At 41.5% G+C, this 15066-nt stretch overlaps 1 protein-coding gene across 1 annotated transcript in view; it reads right to left on the bottom strand.

Moving 5' to 3' along the window:
* ROBO1 (roundabout guidance receptor 1) overlaps positions 1 to 15066 on the bottom strand; it is an 861053-nt gene that overhangs the window by 94487 nt on the left and 751500 nt on the right. The window contains exons 6-8 of the mRNA XM_064152293.1: positions 7742 to 7862; positions 4855 to 4993; positions 3440 to 3567 (exon numbers count right to left, since the gene is read on the bottom strand). Coding sequence (XP_064008363.1) covers positions 3440 to 3567; positions 4855 to 4993; positions 7742 to 7862 — 388 coding nt within the window. The remainder of the gene's footprint in view (positions 1 to 3439; positions 3568 to 4854; positions 4994 to 7741; positions 7863 to 15066) is intronic.

The raw sequence follows: 15066 nt of genomic DNA, 5'->3' as shown, positions 1-15066 counted from the left end.
CTAAACAATTCACATAAGGGAAATCTCCATAACAATGCGAGAAGTTTCTCTATTAAATACATGCATAATAATATATCAAACTTGCTTAGTGCCAGAGGAAGAGAGAAATCTACTTGTCCCAGAGATGTACCTTTGGTCATCGTTTCCCTTTTCTGAAGCAGATCAGCTAGTTGGTAAAATATAACGTATCATATTTTGGGATGCTTCCTGGCAGTTTGTATTGACTGAAGCATTTATTTAATAATTAATCATCTCCTGAATGAAGTGCTTCCACATGTACTTAATAATGTCTCTGGATGCTTTACATATGCACTACACATTGCTGCAAAATGAGAACAGTGCACTGAGACACTCTCAATTTAGGAAAATGCCAACAGTAGGATTGTATCTTCTTAACTGTCTCATTTCCCAAGGAGAAATCTTGACAGTTTCAAAGATGAAAATGCTTTTAAGCAGCAGTGGCTTAGTAAATGGCTAAGTGAAGGGTTTAAACTTCTATGTCAATACAGAATCCTCGATTTGCTTTCAGAATATAACTGAAATTGCAATAAAAACACAGCATCTGTACTTGATATAGGAAACATTTATAATCCTCAAAGTTTGGAGTCGGCACAAAGGAAAACAGGGATCAGAATCTGTGCTACTGGTGCCACGAGCAAAAAGAACATGAAATTGGAATGGATATTCCCTTTCCTCTTTTGTATTTTCTACAGTCACAATCTTGTTTTATATATATAGTTGAACTATCTGAGCTGACAGCTCCTAATCCACAGACAGACCGGGCCCATTTGCCTTGCTTAGAGGCAGCACTGTGCAGTTTTGCTGAAACAAGAAGCACTGTAGGGTATGCATTATGCACTCCAAAATCTGCTAGATCAAACAGTGTCAGAGCTGACCTAGAGCTAATAAGATAGCCAGATCCAGGGTAGCTCTCTGTTCAGGCACCAGATTGGCTACTTGCTATGTTTCATCAACACGTCCCTAACACTTAGGTATCTCAATGAGCCCCAGTGGTGCACGCTCCACTTTCTAATACTCCAGATAACCCTGCAGAGTGCAGAACACACACATCATTCACAGTCCTTGAGGCCTGACATGTGATGAGTACAGAAGAGGATATGTCCTCTTCTTAGCATTGCTACCAACCCTAAGGACCGAGCATTGTCCCAAAGACGGCACTGCTTACAAGACTTTCTGCTGTGAGCCATGTTGCATTCAGTGCAGTGGTTCCACTCTGTGGGCTCTTGACAGATGATTACAAACCAAGCAAAAAGCCCTCTTTGTCCTTTGCTGAATTTAACGAGCCTGCACAGAGGCAGCTGTAACTTCCAAGGCCGCGATTTGCAACATACACCTCTGTTTATAAATACATAACTGAAATAACTCTACTTGGCATGACAGAACACACATTTATTAAACCCTACAGTCAACAGTTCATGTAACAATTACCAAAAGTGCAGAAAAGACTTGTCATTTCCATTCCTTTAATCAAGTGGAAGAAATACTATCCACATGGAAAAGGCAATAATTCTCCACGGAAAGCTGTGCGTGCTGAACAGTCAGATCAGCGTCACCTTAGCACTGAAACAAGACCAAATCTAACTCTTTAGTCACAGAGAGCACAGTCTAACAGCTGACCCTTTGGGGGAAAAAAAAAAGAGGAAAAAAAAGGAATAAAAAAGTTTTAAGCATGGCTAGAGGAGAGGGAAGAAGAGGAGGAGGAGGAAAAAATATGAAAAGAAAGTGCATGTACTCTAAAGGAACTGGTTTCTATGTAAATAGGTCTTCTGGATACTCTAACTAATGGGGTTTGATTATAACTTAACTACACTGTCATACAGAAATTTGCCTTATACATTGCAGTTTCTCACACCAATCGCTTCTAGACGTTCGTACAGACAAATGGCTTGGGAGGTAATCAATTCACAAGGGAGAAAAAATTAACCTTTAACAATATTTGCTGTCATGATGTAAATATCTACTGTGTAATAGAAGTACTTAAAAAGATATCTTGCTGAATCAAGACTTATGATCATGTTACTTATAAGTATCACTTTATTACCAGAATCCAAAAGCTCTCACTCTAGATCTCTAACATCTACAGCTTATGTCACTTTATCTCTTGGTAGCACTGTTAACTAAAATGGGATAACAAGAAAGTGTTTGTTTATTATTCTGAATAAGGCTGTAAAGGATTAGGGCTACCAATGTCTTATTTCCATAAATCTAACTGTTCAACTAGTCATAAAGCACACTTACTTAATATTCATCTATGACAAGATTAACAGCTGACACAGGACATCATCTTCAGAACAAATCGACATTCAAAGATATTTCAGTCTTTCAGATAAGCTGTTCTTACTGTGTATGTGTTCATCCTCTCTCCTAAAACACCCAGCATAAGAGCTGGTTATTTTGCAAACATAAGGCATCAGTTTTGATGTATAAACATCATGGTGACTAATAAAACAGAACATCTCCAAATTCTTGGGTTTATAGGAGCTTCACCAGAGACATTCTTAATTTAACAGCTACAGATGTTAGGGACACCCAATGTTTCTGGTGGAAAAAGAGATGTGAGTTGAGGATAAGACCTTTCCTGCTACAGTAAATGTGTCACAATAGAGGCCTGTTACCAACTAAATAATTTTAAGCCTATACTTTCCCAGAACTCCATAATGAGTAACTCCCATGGAACAGAGAAAAAGACAGAAAGACCATCAGTGCTTAGAAAAAAGCATCGGAATGACATCATTGCCTGTTTGCAAGCCAGGGAAGGAAGAGAGGGATTATCTGAGCAGTGAACATCTGGATTGTGTATATAGAGGCGATGGAGGATTTTTATACTTATTAGTTCACTGAGTTCCACTGAATTTTTATCTTACAAAGAAACAGTAGTGCTATGATATGCTTTTATAATGAAAAAGCAACAGGAATTCCAGTGGACTGGGATCAGCCTATTAAAAGATACAGAGAAAGATTCATCGTTCACTGCTTCTTTATTATATGAAAAAAAAAACAACCCTGGAAGACATCTCAGCTTACAACTCTTTCTTTATGAGTTTAAAACAATGCAGTTTAGTAACACTGGCAGCTTCTTTCTGTCAGAGTTTCAGATATAAAGACTGTAAGGAACATGACTCTGGTCACAATGAAGATGAAAATGTGTTCCATTCCCCACCCCAGTACCATAAAGATTGCTTAAAAACAAACAAACAAACCCCCAAACTTAAACGTGAAGTGCTTTAATACTTGAGCAGACAATTCAAACCAAATGGATATATTTGCATTTTTCCTCACAACACATCACAGAGTTCCTGCATAAGATGCAACTCTAATATTGTATTCAGCTAATAGGTTTGTGGCAACTCTGCAAATGCCATGGAAAACCCATCCACTTTATTCTAGATGGGAGTACTGTGCAAATAAACATCCTTACCTTGAACTGTCAGAGTTGCTGATGCTTCTGCTTTGCCAACCATGTTTTCTGCAACACAGGTGTAGGAGCCCATGTCTCCTGCCATAACTTTCCGGATTTTCAGGGTATGATCATCACGTATCTCATATCTTTAAATACACATAGTAACAAACAATGAATAGGACTAACAGGACTTTGTACAATGTCTGTAAAGGGTAAAAAAATATGGTGGGTTTGCCCTCAGATATTTTCATCCCTACGTTTCCATTAGAAATAAAAACATGTGTTAAGTCCTTACAAATTGAAAATACAATAAACAGCTTTAAAAGCAAAATGTATCAAGAGTTGAAATCCTCATTCTGATTTAATATGCACTGTGAGTCAGTTTTGCTGACACCAGCAGTATTGCACCGGTGTAACACAATTGTACATTTCAAACAGAACAGTTTAGCTGTTGGACATCTTCAACAAGTAAATGTGATAATAGTTTAGTCTCCCTACATTTTTTTCCACCTGAAGGAAGATTTGTGATGGAGTTGAAAAGGAAACACCAGTTTCAAGAAAAGATCAGAAGTGATTGAAAGTCAAGATAAATCACAATTCATTCAATAATTATTTTAAAGAACATTGTGGCCTTTTATCCTTTCCTCTCATTTCATTATCTTTGATCTCTTTGTATAATGCAGTCAGTGTGTTTCACTAGATTGTTCTCTTAAAAATGCTATAGTTTGTATTAAAGCCATAGACTAATTAAGAAGAAGCTGGACTGGGGTGGCCAGAAGCATCTGTTACAGGCTTTCTTCTTTCAATTCCCTCCCCCAGTTGTCTTTTAACTGATAATTTGGAACTCAGAGCAAATAAACAATCTACCTAGCAATCACAGAATGCATTTCTCTTTAACAAGGTCATTTCCTTTTCGGCCAGAATTAAAGCAATGACAGAATAAAAAGACAACAAACAAACCAACAAACAAAATGAAAGAACAACCCCCAAAACCAATGAAAAAACACCACCACGAGCTAATTGGAAACCTAGCAACACAAATACTTATAACCAAGGCAGCTTTATACGCTACCAGACTACATGTTATATCAATTGCAAACACAGTATATAAGTCTTGACATTGTAACCTAATTTACTATTTGGTATATTTCAGTCATTACAGAAGATCTTTTAGGTGAAGAATTAATCTGTAGCAGGTATATCAGACTGAATGTCTGTTATCTCCTGTTCTATGTAGCGTGCTGTCACAACAAAAGCTTGAGAACAAGCCACTCTTAAGTCACATCATGAATTGCAACTTCCAGTAGAGCTCTACAATAGTTGGAAGAAACATCAGATCAAGCCATGCTTTTACCATTCAAGATATCAAATGCTGAATGGCTACATCATATACCAAGCTAGATGTCACAGAAAGGTAACTCCATGTACTGCACCTTGCTTTTGGCAATTCCCCATCATCTTTCCTCCACCTTACTGTAGGGACTGGGTCACCTCTTGCCTCACACTTAAACTCTGCACTATCATCCACGGTTACAGCCAAATTACTTGGTCTCTTCACAAAAGATGGTCTCTCTAAAAGGAAAGAAATGAAAAAAACATGGGATTAGTCCAGTAGTTTTGTGCCCAAAATGCAATTTTCTCTGAACTGTGCCTGTTAGAGCAAGGGAGGCAGAGTTACGTAATCTGATGGAGATGCCTCTACTGCTGCTCCGTTCACTTCTAGCCCCACGTAGAAGATCTGTAGCCCTGTAGATGGTCATCACTGTGAACCTCAGCACAGGATGCAGACAGTCAACAGCAGCTCAGGATTTAAGAACAGACTTCCTTTATTCTCATGTATCATTGTCACAGCTAATATAACTAAAGGAAAACACAACCTAGGCAGAAAATACACACAGATCCTCAGATAGAAGAAGGTGTGCTGCAAGGACTCAGGCAACTGACCACTCATCTGCTGCACTGCTTCTGGAAGGCTGAAAACTGAATATTGGCGATCACAGGATATTAGAGGCTGGAAGGGACCCAAGGAGAGCATCGAGTCCAACCCCCCCCTTGCCAGAGCAGGGCTCCCCAGTTTAAGAGAGACAGGGATCTGCTGGAGAGGGTCCAGTGGAGGGCTGCAAGGATGATTAGGGGACTGGAAGGCAGTCTTCTCTCTTATGAGGAGAGACTGAGGGACCTGGGGCTTTTTAGTCTGGAGAAGAGAGACAGAGAGGGGATTTGATAAATGTTTATAAAAACCTGGGGGCTGGTCAGGAGAGGGGGCACAGGCTCTGCTCACTTGTTCCTGGGATAGGACGAGGAGCAATGGGTGTAAGTTGCAGCACAAGAGGCTCCACCTCAACACAAGGGGGAACTTCTTTATTGCAAGGGTCCCAGAGCACTGGAACAGGCTCCCCAGAGAGGCTGTGGGGTCTCCTTCCCTGGAGACTTTGAAGGCCTGTCTGGATGTGTTCCTCTGATCTGTGCTAGATTGTGTGGTCTGAAGGATCTGACTTAATGGCGCCTCTAGATTTGAAGGCTAAGTAAAGCTCAGCACAGTATCTTTATGAAGTTTGCAGGTGTCACCAACAAAAAAAACCCATCATAAAATGCTCTGTATAATTTTGATTCAGAAAAAATGCTCATACACCTGACACAGATGACCCAAGTTTTGGCTCACCAGAGTCAGATCAATTGCTGCATATTTTTTCTCAGGCTTTCTGAATAAAACAGGATCTCAGTACTATTCTGACAAGATCTCTGTGCTATTCTGACAACTCAGCTACTAGCCAGAAGTTTCAGGAAAGAGATCAACACACTTTTCTCCCTGTAATGAAGTGCTAAATTTTATGGTGTTTGGCTATTCATAGTTTTGTAGTTCCATATCAGGCTGGGGTGCAGTGTCGATTGCACACATAAGAGGAAGAAAAGTGCTGCTTAACAAACTCTGGGATACTCCAAGGAGAATTACCTATCTAGAAAGACAGCACCAGACACCAACATGATAGCAATAAAACTACAGAGATTGTTTAACAGGAGAGTGCTTGGCAGGTTCCTTTGCCTAAGGCAGACGACCTTTTTGCCTATAAACCTGTGAAAGCTCTGAGGGAGTTAAGAAGACAGCTACACGTTTTGGCTTGCACATATTAAGGCCATAGATATAATCTCCCTGGAACTGGAAGAAGTCAGTGGCACAGTTAGGAAGTGTGAATACCAAAAAAACTGCCCCATATTTCTCCTAGGAGTACAAAAACCCCAGGCAGAAGGATGAAGAGGGTATCACATATTCTTAGTGGATTGCATTTTCGTTTGGAAAAGGTGGTTCCAAATATTACTTTGACTTTGCAGATAAAGATACAGAGAGATTCAGTATTACAAGACCTTAGCAAATGGTTGCAATGGCTGAAATAGAAATGTGAACTGACCAAAACCCTGTAGAGGATCTAGATTATGTAACAGTCCCTGCCATGATTTGGAAATGTGACGCTCACTTGTTAGAACACAGAATGGTAGGGCCTGGAAGGGAGCTCTGGAGATCAGTTAGTCCAACTCCCCTGCTAAAGAAGATTCACTTAGAGCAGGTTGCACAGGAAGTGATCCAGAGGAGTTCTGAAAATTTCCAGAGAAAGAAACCAGACAACCTCTCTGGGCAGCCTGTTCCAGTGCTCTACAACCATCAAGTAAAAAAGTTTTCCTTAAGTTTTGGTGAAACCTCTCATGTTCTAGTTTGCACCGGCTGCTCCTCGTCCTACCACTGGGCACCACTGAGAAGAGGCCAGCCTTGTCCTCATGATGTCCATCCTTTAGATATTCACAAGCATTTATAAAATGCTCTCTGTCTTTTATTTCTTAGGTCACAGAGACCCAGGTCTCTCAGCCTCTCCTTGTAAAAGGGATGTTCCTCATAGTCTGCGAGACTCACACCCATGGTTCGCTGTCCCCTCTTGAATTGGAGAGACCAAAACTGGACACAATACTCCAAGTGCAGCCTCACCAGAGCAGAGTAGAGAGAGAGAAGAACTTGCCTTGACCTGTGGGCCACACTATTCTTAATGCACCCCAGGATACCATTAGCCTTCTTGCTCATGAGGACACATTGCTAGCTTGTGAGATTGTTGTTCACTGGCACTCCTAGATCCTGCTTTCCAGCAAGTCAGTCCCTAACCTGTACTGGCACATGAGATTATTCCTCCCCAGGTGCAGGACTGTACACTTGCCTCACATAACTATGACTACAGCATTGTCAACATAAACCCAGAAAAGCAAATAAGAATAAAAGGCTTTGTAGGAAACATAAAACTCTGACATTTTCATGAAGACAAGAGGAGGAGTTCTTACCTAAAACAGTGAGCTCCGCAACTTCACTTTCACGTTCGCCAACCATATTTGTTCCAACACAAACATATTTGCCAGCATCATTCTTTCTTGTGTATGTGATCATAAGCTTTCCTCCTCTGATCTAGGACAAATTAAGGATAATAAAATACATTTTAATATGAGGTAGCAATTTAGTAATATTTATTAAGTGGAGAAAGCTTTTGTTACAGATAACGAAACAGAACAAGCAACCAGTGTTTTTTGGGATCCTACTAAAGAAGTGGGGAAAGAAGATATGCATTACTATTAACCTAAGTTGCTTCTTTTATGTAAAAAGATTGCCTCTAAATTTTACATCAGTATTTTAAAGTCCCTCAGATTTCATAAATCATAGAATCATGAATCATAGAATCAACCAGGTTGGAAGAGATCTCCAAGATCATCCAGTCCAACCTAGCATCCAGCCCTAGCCAATCAACTAGACCATGGCACTAAGTGCCTCAGCCAGGCTTTGCTTCAACACCTCCGGGGATGGCAACTCCACTACCTCCCTGGGCAGCCCACTCCAATGCCAATCACTCTCTCTGCAAAGAACTTCCTCCTAACATCCAGCCTAGACCTCCCCTGGCACAATTTGAGATTGTGTCCCCTTGTTCTGTTGCTGGTTGCCTGGGAGAAGAGACCAACCCCCACTTGGCTACAGCCTCCCTTCAGGTAGTTGTAGACAGCAATGAGGTCACTCCTGAGCCTCCTCTTCCCCAGGCTAAACAACCTCAGCATTGTGCCTAATTTAATAATGCCTGGTCAACTGCCTATTTAATGCTCATCAGCCAAGACTACCATTTCTGTAGTTTGACATAATCAGGTAGAGAGTAAAAAATAGTATTAGTCATAAATCTTATTTTAAAATCAAATAAGTTAGTTGTAATCTCTCTTTTCTGACAAGAAATATGTGCACACCACCCTACCACGGGTCATGTTCATTATTATTAATGAAATTTGTGTGTGGTTTCTTAAGGAAGTGAAGAAATATTTTTTTATTCTTTAGTACTTCATCTTGAAATAAGTAATTTTAAGGGCTGATAAGCATCTGGTCAGAAGTAATTAAATCCTTATTGGGAAAGGAATAACATTCTGCTCTTAATTCTGTATTGAGTTTTTGGAAGATAACGGAGTTTCATTAAGTCCAAATGTAGCAAATCATACCTCCCATTTGTGATCCCAAATCATGGAATCATAGAATCAGTCAGGGTTGGAAGGGACCACAAGGATCATCTAGTTCCAACCCCCCTGCCATAGGCAGGTACACCCTACCCTAGATCAGGCTGGCCACAGCCTCATCCAGCCTGGCCTTAAACACCTCAAGGGATGGGGCTTCAACTGCCTCCCTGGGCAACCCATTCCAGGCTCACACCACTTCCATGGTGAAGAACTTCCTCCTCACGTCCAGTCTGAACTTACCCATTTCCAGCTTCGCTCCATTCCCCCTAGTCCTGTCACTCCCTGACAGCCTAAAAAGTCCCTCCCCAGCTTTTTTGTTACTTTTACAGAAAAATGTGTATTAAATGCATTTGAAAACCTAAGATCTCCCTTTAAAACTATTTATCCTCCAAAGTGATTGACAAAACGGTTGAAAAGCTTCGAAGTTTGCCAAAATGCTGCAACATTTGCGTAGGCATCTGAGTATGTACAGTGTTTCATATAAAAAAAACCCATTACTGTTGGAGAAATTCTTGTTAGCAGAGCACACAAGAATTGATAAACATGAGCAACCCGTGCTGGGAACGTCCTTGGTTCCTGGTTACTTCAGGAAATCGAGCTGTAAACAGCTGAGCACCCCACACATAGCTGCAGTGGGCAGAGACTAGATAACCAAAGGGGCTGGAGTGGGTGGTGATGGAGGCTGACCCTCAGATTGTTATGGTATGCTGACCTGTTGATGCCTTACAAGTAACTCTGGACCCTCTGACTGTAATCAATCTTGGTGGAGCACGTCTCTTGCTAGAAATGCATATAAGTCATTGTATTGTGGAAATGAAGTGGATTTGACCATCTAACCATACTGGTGAAGAAAGTCATCTTCCCATAGCGCTCCACCGAACGGTTTTCTCAACACATTACTTAATTAAATCAGTTACATTTTGAAGTGAGCAGACGTTTATCAATCCAATCACACCTGAAAAAGCACTGGAGTTCACAGTATCACAGTATCATCAGGGTTGGAAGAGACCTCACAGATCATCAAGTCCAACCCTTTACCACAGAGCTCAAGGCTAGACCATGGCACCAAGTGCCATGTCCAACCTTGCCTTGAACTGCCCCAGGGACGGCGACTCCACCACCTCCCCGGGCAGCCCATTCCAGTATCCACAGTCTCTGCTCACAGCAGAGCTGCTGCAGCCTGCTCTAGGGTAGTGTGCCCCTGGGCATGGCACAGAAGGAAGCACACAAAAAATAAAAGCTAATTATGAAGTTACATGAAAGGGTCTAACGTGGTCAGTGACAAGGAAGCTGTTTTCAAGGTGTTTTGTTCAAGTTGCCTGCAGCTAGAAATCTATCCCTGAAAATTTGACATTTTGAGCAGTGTTGGGCTCTTGTTATCACTGTAAGATGTGTGCAGGCAAAGACGACAGTCAGTTATGGAGATAAATGAACATACATGTGTAACACTGATAGCGCGGCATACAAATTCCATTCTCTTGCCTTTGGCACTCGTTCTTTGAGAAGAGAAAAGATCTCTCCTTTATCATCCAGAAATCTAGCAATGCTGAAACCTCAGTGGGATTTTGAGGCATGAAAAAAAAAAAATGAAGGTGATGTGCAATTTCTTTGACATTCTGTGTGCATTTTACTGACTGCCTAAAATGGCAAGCATGAGAAGTGAACATAAAATATAACTAGAAGCCCATAGAATCATAGAATCAACCAGGTTGGAAGAGACCTCCAAGATCATCCAGTCCAACCTATCACCCAGCCCTATCCAGTCAACTAGACCATGGCACTAAGTGCCTCAGCCAGGCTTTTCTTGAAGACCTCCAGGGACGGTGCCTCCACCACCTCCCTGGGCAGCCCATTCCAATGGCAAATCACTCTCTCTGTGAAGAACTTCTTCCTAACATCCAGCCTATACCTACCCTGGCACAACTTGAGACTGTGTCCCCTTGTTCTATTGCTGGTTGCCTGGGAGAAGAGGCCACCCCCCACCTGGCTACAATGCCCTTTCAGGTAGTTGTAGACAGTAATAAGATCACCCCTGAGCCTCCGCTTCTCCAGGCCATCTATATTTCTCCCTGTTTTATAGCTACCTAAATCACAGAAACGTATTCATTTGCAATTAATCCATGCAAAAGAATCATACAATCATAGAATCAACCAGGTTGGAAGAGGCCTCCAAGATCAGCCAGCCCAACCTAGCACTCAGGCCTAGCCAGTCAACTAGACCATGGCACCAAGTGCCTCAGCCAGGCTTTTCTTCAACACCTCGAGGGACAGCGACCATCTTGATAGTATCTATGCAAACAAAAGACCTCATCGATAAGCTTCCTTAATCTTCTTGGCTCCTCTTCCAACACAAACAAACTGTAACAGGATCAACAACTACTGCAGCAGGTAAACAAGTTTCAGTAAGTCACATCAGCACCCTGATGTCTGCACCAAGGTATAATCTTCACTTAGTTACATTCAGAAAAGCTAAAGAAATGATAAAGAAATTTGCTGACTGAAGACTTAAAACACCATTTTCAAACCATGAATAAACATTTAGAAATGAAGGGGAGAATCAAAGAACCATAGAATGAACCAGTTTGGAAGAGGCCTCTAAGATCATCCAGGCCAACCTAGCACTCAGGCCTAGACAGTCAACTAGACCATGGCACTAAGTGCCTCAGCCAGGCTATTCTACAACAGCTCCAGGGACAGCGACTCCACCACCTCCCCGGGCAGCCCATTCCAGTGTCCAATGACTCTCTCAGGGAAGAACTTTCTCCTCACCTCAAGCCTAAATTTCCCCTGGCGCAGCCTGAGGCTGTGTCCTCTTGTTCTGGTGCTGGCCACCTGAGAGAAGAGAGCAACCTCCTCCTGGCCACAACCTCCCCTCAGGTAGTTGTAGACAGCAATAAGGTCTCCCCTGAGCCTCCTCTTCTCCAGGCTAACCAATCCCAGCTCCCTCAGCCTCTCCTCGTAGGGCTGTGCTCAAGGCCTCTCACCAGCCTCGTCGCCCTTCTCTGGACACGCTCAAGCATCTCAATGTCCCTCCTAAACTGGGGGGCCCAGAACTGAACACAGCACTCAAGGTGTGGTCTAACCAGTGCAGAGTACAGGGGCAGAATGACCTCCCTGCTCCTGCTGACCACACCATTCCTCATGCAGGCCAGGATGCCACTGGCTCTCTTGGCCACCTGGGCACACTGCTGGCTCATGTTCAGGCAGGTATCGATCAGCACCCCCAGATCCCTCTCTGTTTGGCTGCTCTCCAGCCACTCTGATCCCAGCTTTAATGGCTATGCCACATTAAATTGTGATGAATTAGTCACAATAGAATGTACCACAAGTGTGTGCAGAATTGTAAGTGTCTGTAATTAAACATTCACAGATGGGCACAAGGAAATGTACTTCTGCTGTTGGGTCACTACACACATTTTCCATTAAATTTTAGCAATTAGGGAACCACCATCTCACACTGATCAAGCTCTTTTATTTATTAAAAAGACACTGCAATAAGCTGTGAGAAGTTTGACAATACTGATGACTTTTTGTCTCAATGTCAAACCCTAAAAGTACCTATGGACAATGACCTGAAGCAACAAAATATGTAATTGTGCTAGTTTGGAATATTATAGTGAGAGAAATTATATTACAGGCTGTGAACAGAAAATAATGGTGATGTCTACTTCACTCATAGGCTTGCTGAGATGTATGAAAACAAGAACATGAACATAGGTAAGACAGTGTGTGAGAGTCTCTATCTATCAGAGTCAGTGCCTGTGCTTCTCTGCCTGGCCTTTGGCTGTGTAACCCAACTAATTCTGCTTCTAACCACCCCAGCCAATACTCCAAACTCACCTTGCATGTAAGGCATGCTCTGGGCTAAGGCAGAGGGGTGGAAAGAAGGTGGAAGGGTGGTTGGGAGCTCCTCTTGGGGACTCTGGTCTCTGGGAGGGCTGTTGTGTTTCTGTATTACTTTCAACTTGTATATTTCTGTATACAGCTGTAACTATTGTAAATATCTGCTTGTATATTGTGCTAAGCTGCAAATATAAAGCTTCATTCCTTAACTTCCAGCCAGCTGAGTCTAGTCTGGGTGATTTCATAAGAGTGGGGGGGCAGGTAACCCATTCCAGCCTCTCACCACTCTCATGCTCAACAACTTCCTCCTCACATCCAGTTTGAACTTACCCATTTCCAGCTTTGCTCCATTCCCCCATGTCCTGTCACTCTGATATCCTGCAAAGTCTCTCCCCAGCTTTTTTGTAGGCCCCCTTCACATACTGCAAGGCCACAAGAAGGGAACCTCAGAGCCTCCTCTTCTGCAGACTGAACAGCCTCAACTCTTTCAGTCTGTGCTCACAGCAGAGCTGCTGCAGCCCTCTGACCACTCTCCTGGCCCTTCTCATACTTATTCTAACACCATATTTATATACCTAAGTGTGTTGCATGTGCACATTTCTGTATGTATAAATCCATACCCATCTGCATTAGTATTTTATACATATAGGTGATTCATTTACTTTATAACAGAAATGTGCTATGAAATACGAGACAGAATAAAGACACAAGAGAGATTTTTGTGAAGTCCAAACTGAAAAGTGAATGGCATTTCTTTGCTTTAGCTTCTAGCTTTATTCTATCTAATTAATGAAATCTGCTGTGCTGCAAAGTAATTCTAAAGAAAATTAAACCCATAAGAAAATTAAACTCTGACCTCAGAGTGAAATACTGACTTCTGTTTTTTACAGCCAGGGTTTCTGCATAGGTAATATCACAAACTTAAGTCCTCCACAGGACATAATATCACATCTTATTTAAATGAAATGTGACAGGCATGGGATATTAACCTGTCAGACATGGCCTTTGCTTTAAAAGCATAACAACTAACTACAAATGACAATAAAGCAGTGAAAGAACAAGACAAGTACAGACCACTTTATTAACAGTGTCAGCAGTGGTTGATGCAAGTAAAATGGAGCTTTTATTTCTTAGGTAGGAAAACCAGAATTTGCTTGTTTTGCTCCATGTGGTCTAACAAGAAAGAGAAATTAGTACTTCCACATCCTGACTTACCATTGCAGCATAGAGAACGTCAGCAACAGAACACAACTTTGCAGTTCTGTCAAAGTTGAGTAGAAAGGAGCATAAATTAATAGCTATCAAATTATTAATAGCTATCAAATTCTTACTTTAAAATGTGCACCTTGTGCCAAATCTTGCTAATCTCCTATATTCTTCTTTACCTATTATACAGTATGCTTAAACATCAGACACCAGACATCAAAATCTGCTCGGAATAGGTCTTCAACAATGATTACAATTTATTTTTGTTCAGCTTCAAAGTTCATTCAGAGGAGCCTGTCCTGCTTTTTGGTCACATTCTCTAGGACCCCAGGAAAGTATGTGATGCTGCCTCCAGATCAAACACATGAAAAAGTCTGTTTGAAAGTAGCTTAAAACACATTTTCAAGAGGTCTTCCTGTGCCACAAATCTGTCATTACAAAGTGCAAGTCAGTCGTTCTCCCCTGCCATGCAGACCAACAAAACAGTCCTACAATGATGGCAGGCCTGAAGGCAGACTATACAAAGGATGGTGAAAAATGCATAGGAAGATAGCTTGCCTTAAAAAGAAAGAGAATTTAAGGCAGATAAAATGGCAAAAGATTCAAGCTGCTGCTTCTGGCACCCCTGCAAATCCAGTAGGATGCATCAGAGTCAGAATCAGATTCAAGTCTGCTCATGAGACTGCCTTCTCTGCTTTTATGGCCTCATTATTAATGGCTGTATCTAAAACATGATGGATATCTTGAAAGGCTTAAGGGTTATCCATGTCCTGAATTGTTAGGTGACTTCAGAGGCAGCTGAGGGTTATTCAACCTCTAGCATTATCACAAGACACCAAATATCAGATTTACCATGTGTGTTTGATATTTCATGCAACTAACAGTACCTTGGAAACAGTCAAGATATATGCAGAATATCATAAATCAACTTTAGAGAAGGAAAATCCATACCTCAGCACATAAAATTTGCCTAACTTTAAAACTGTAACAATCTCAAGCTTACTTTCTATTAACATTTAGCTTTTGTTAATCAAAAAGGAATATTTAATTAAAAAATAGACCATATTGGCTCACAT

This window comes from Pogoniulus pusillus, chromosome 12, assembly GCF_015220805.1.
Source record: "Pogoniulus pusillus isolate bPogPus1 chromosome 12, bPogPus1.pri, whole genome shotgun sequence".
Taxonomy (NCBI): Eukaryota; Metazoa; Chordata; class Aves; order Piciformes; family Lybiidae; genus Pogoniulus; species Pogoniulus pusillus.
Note: the sequence above shows the minus strand (reverse complement) of the source record. Positions and strands in the feature narration are given on the sequence as shown.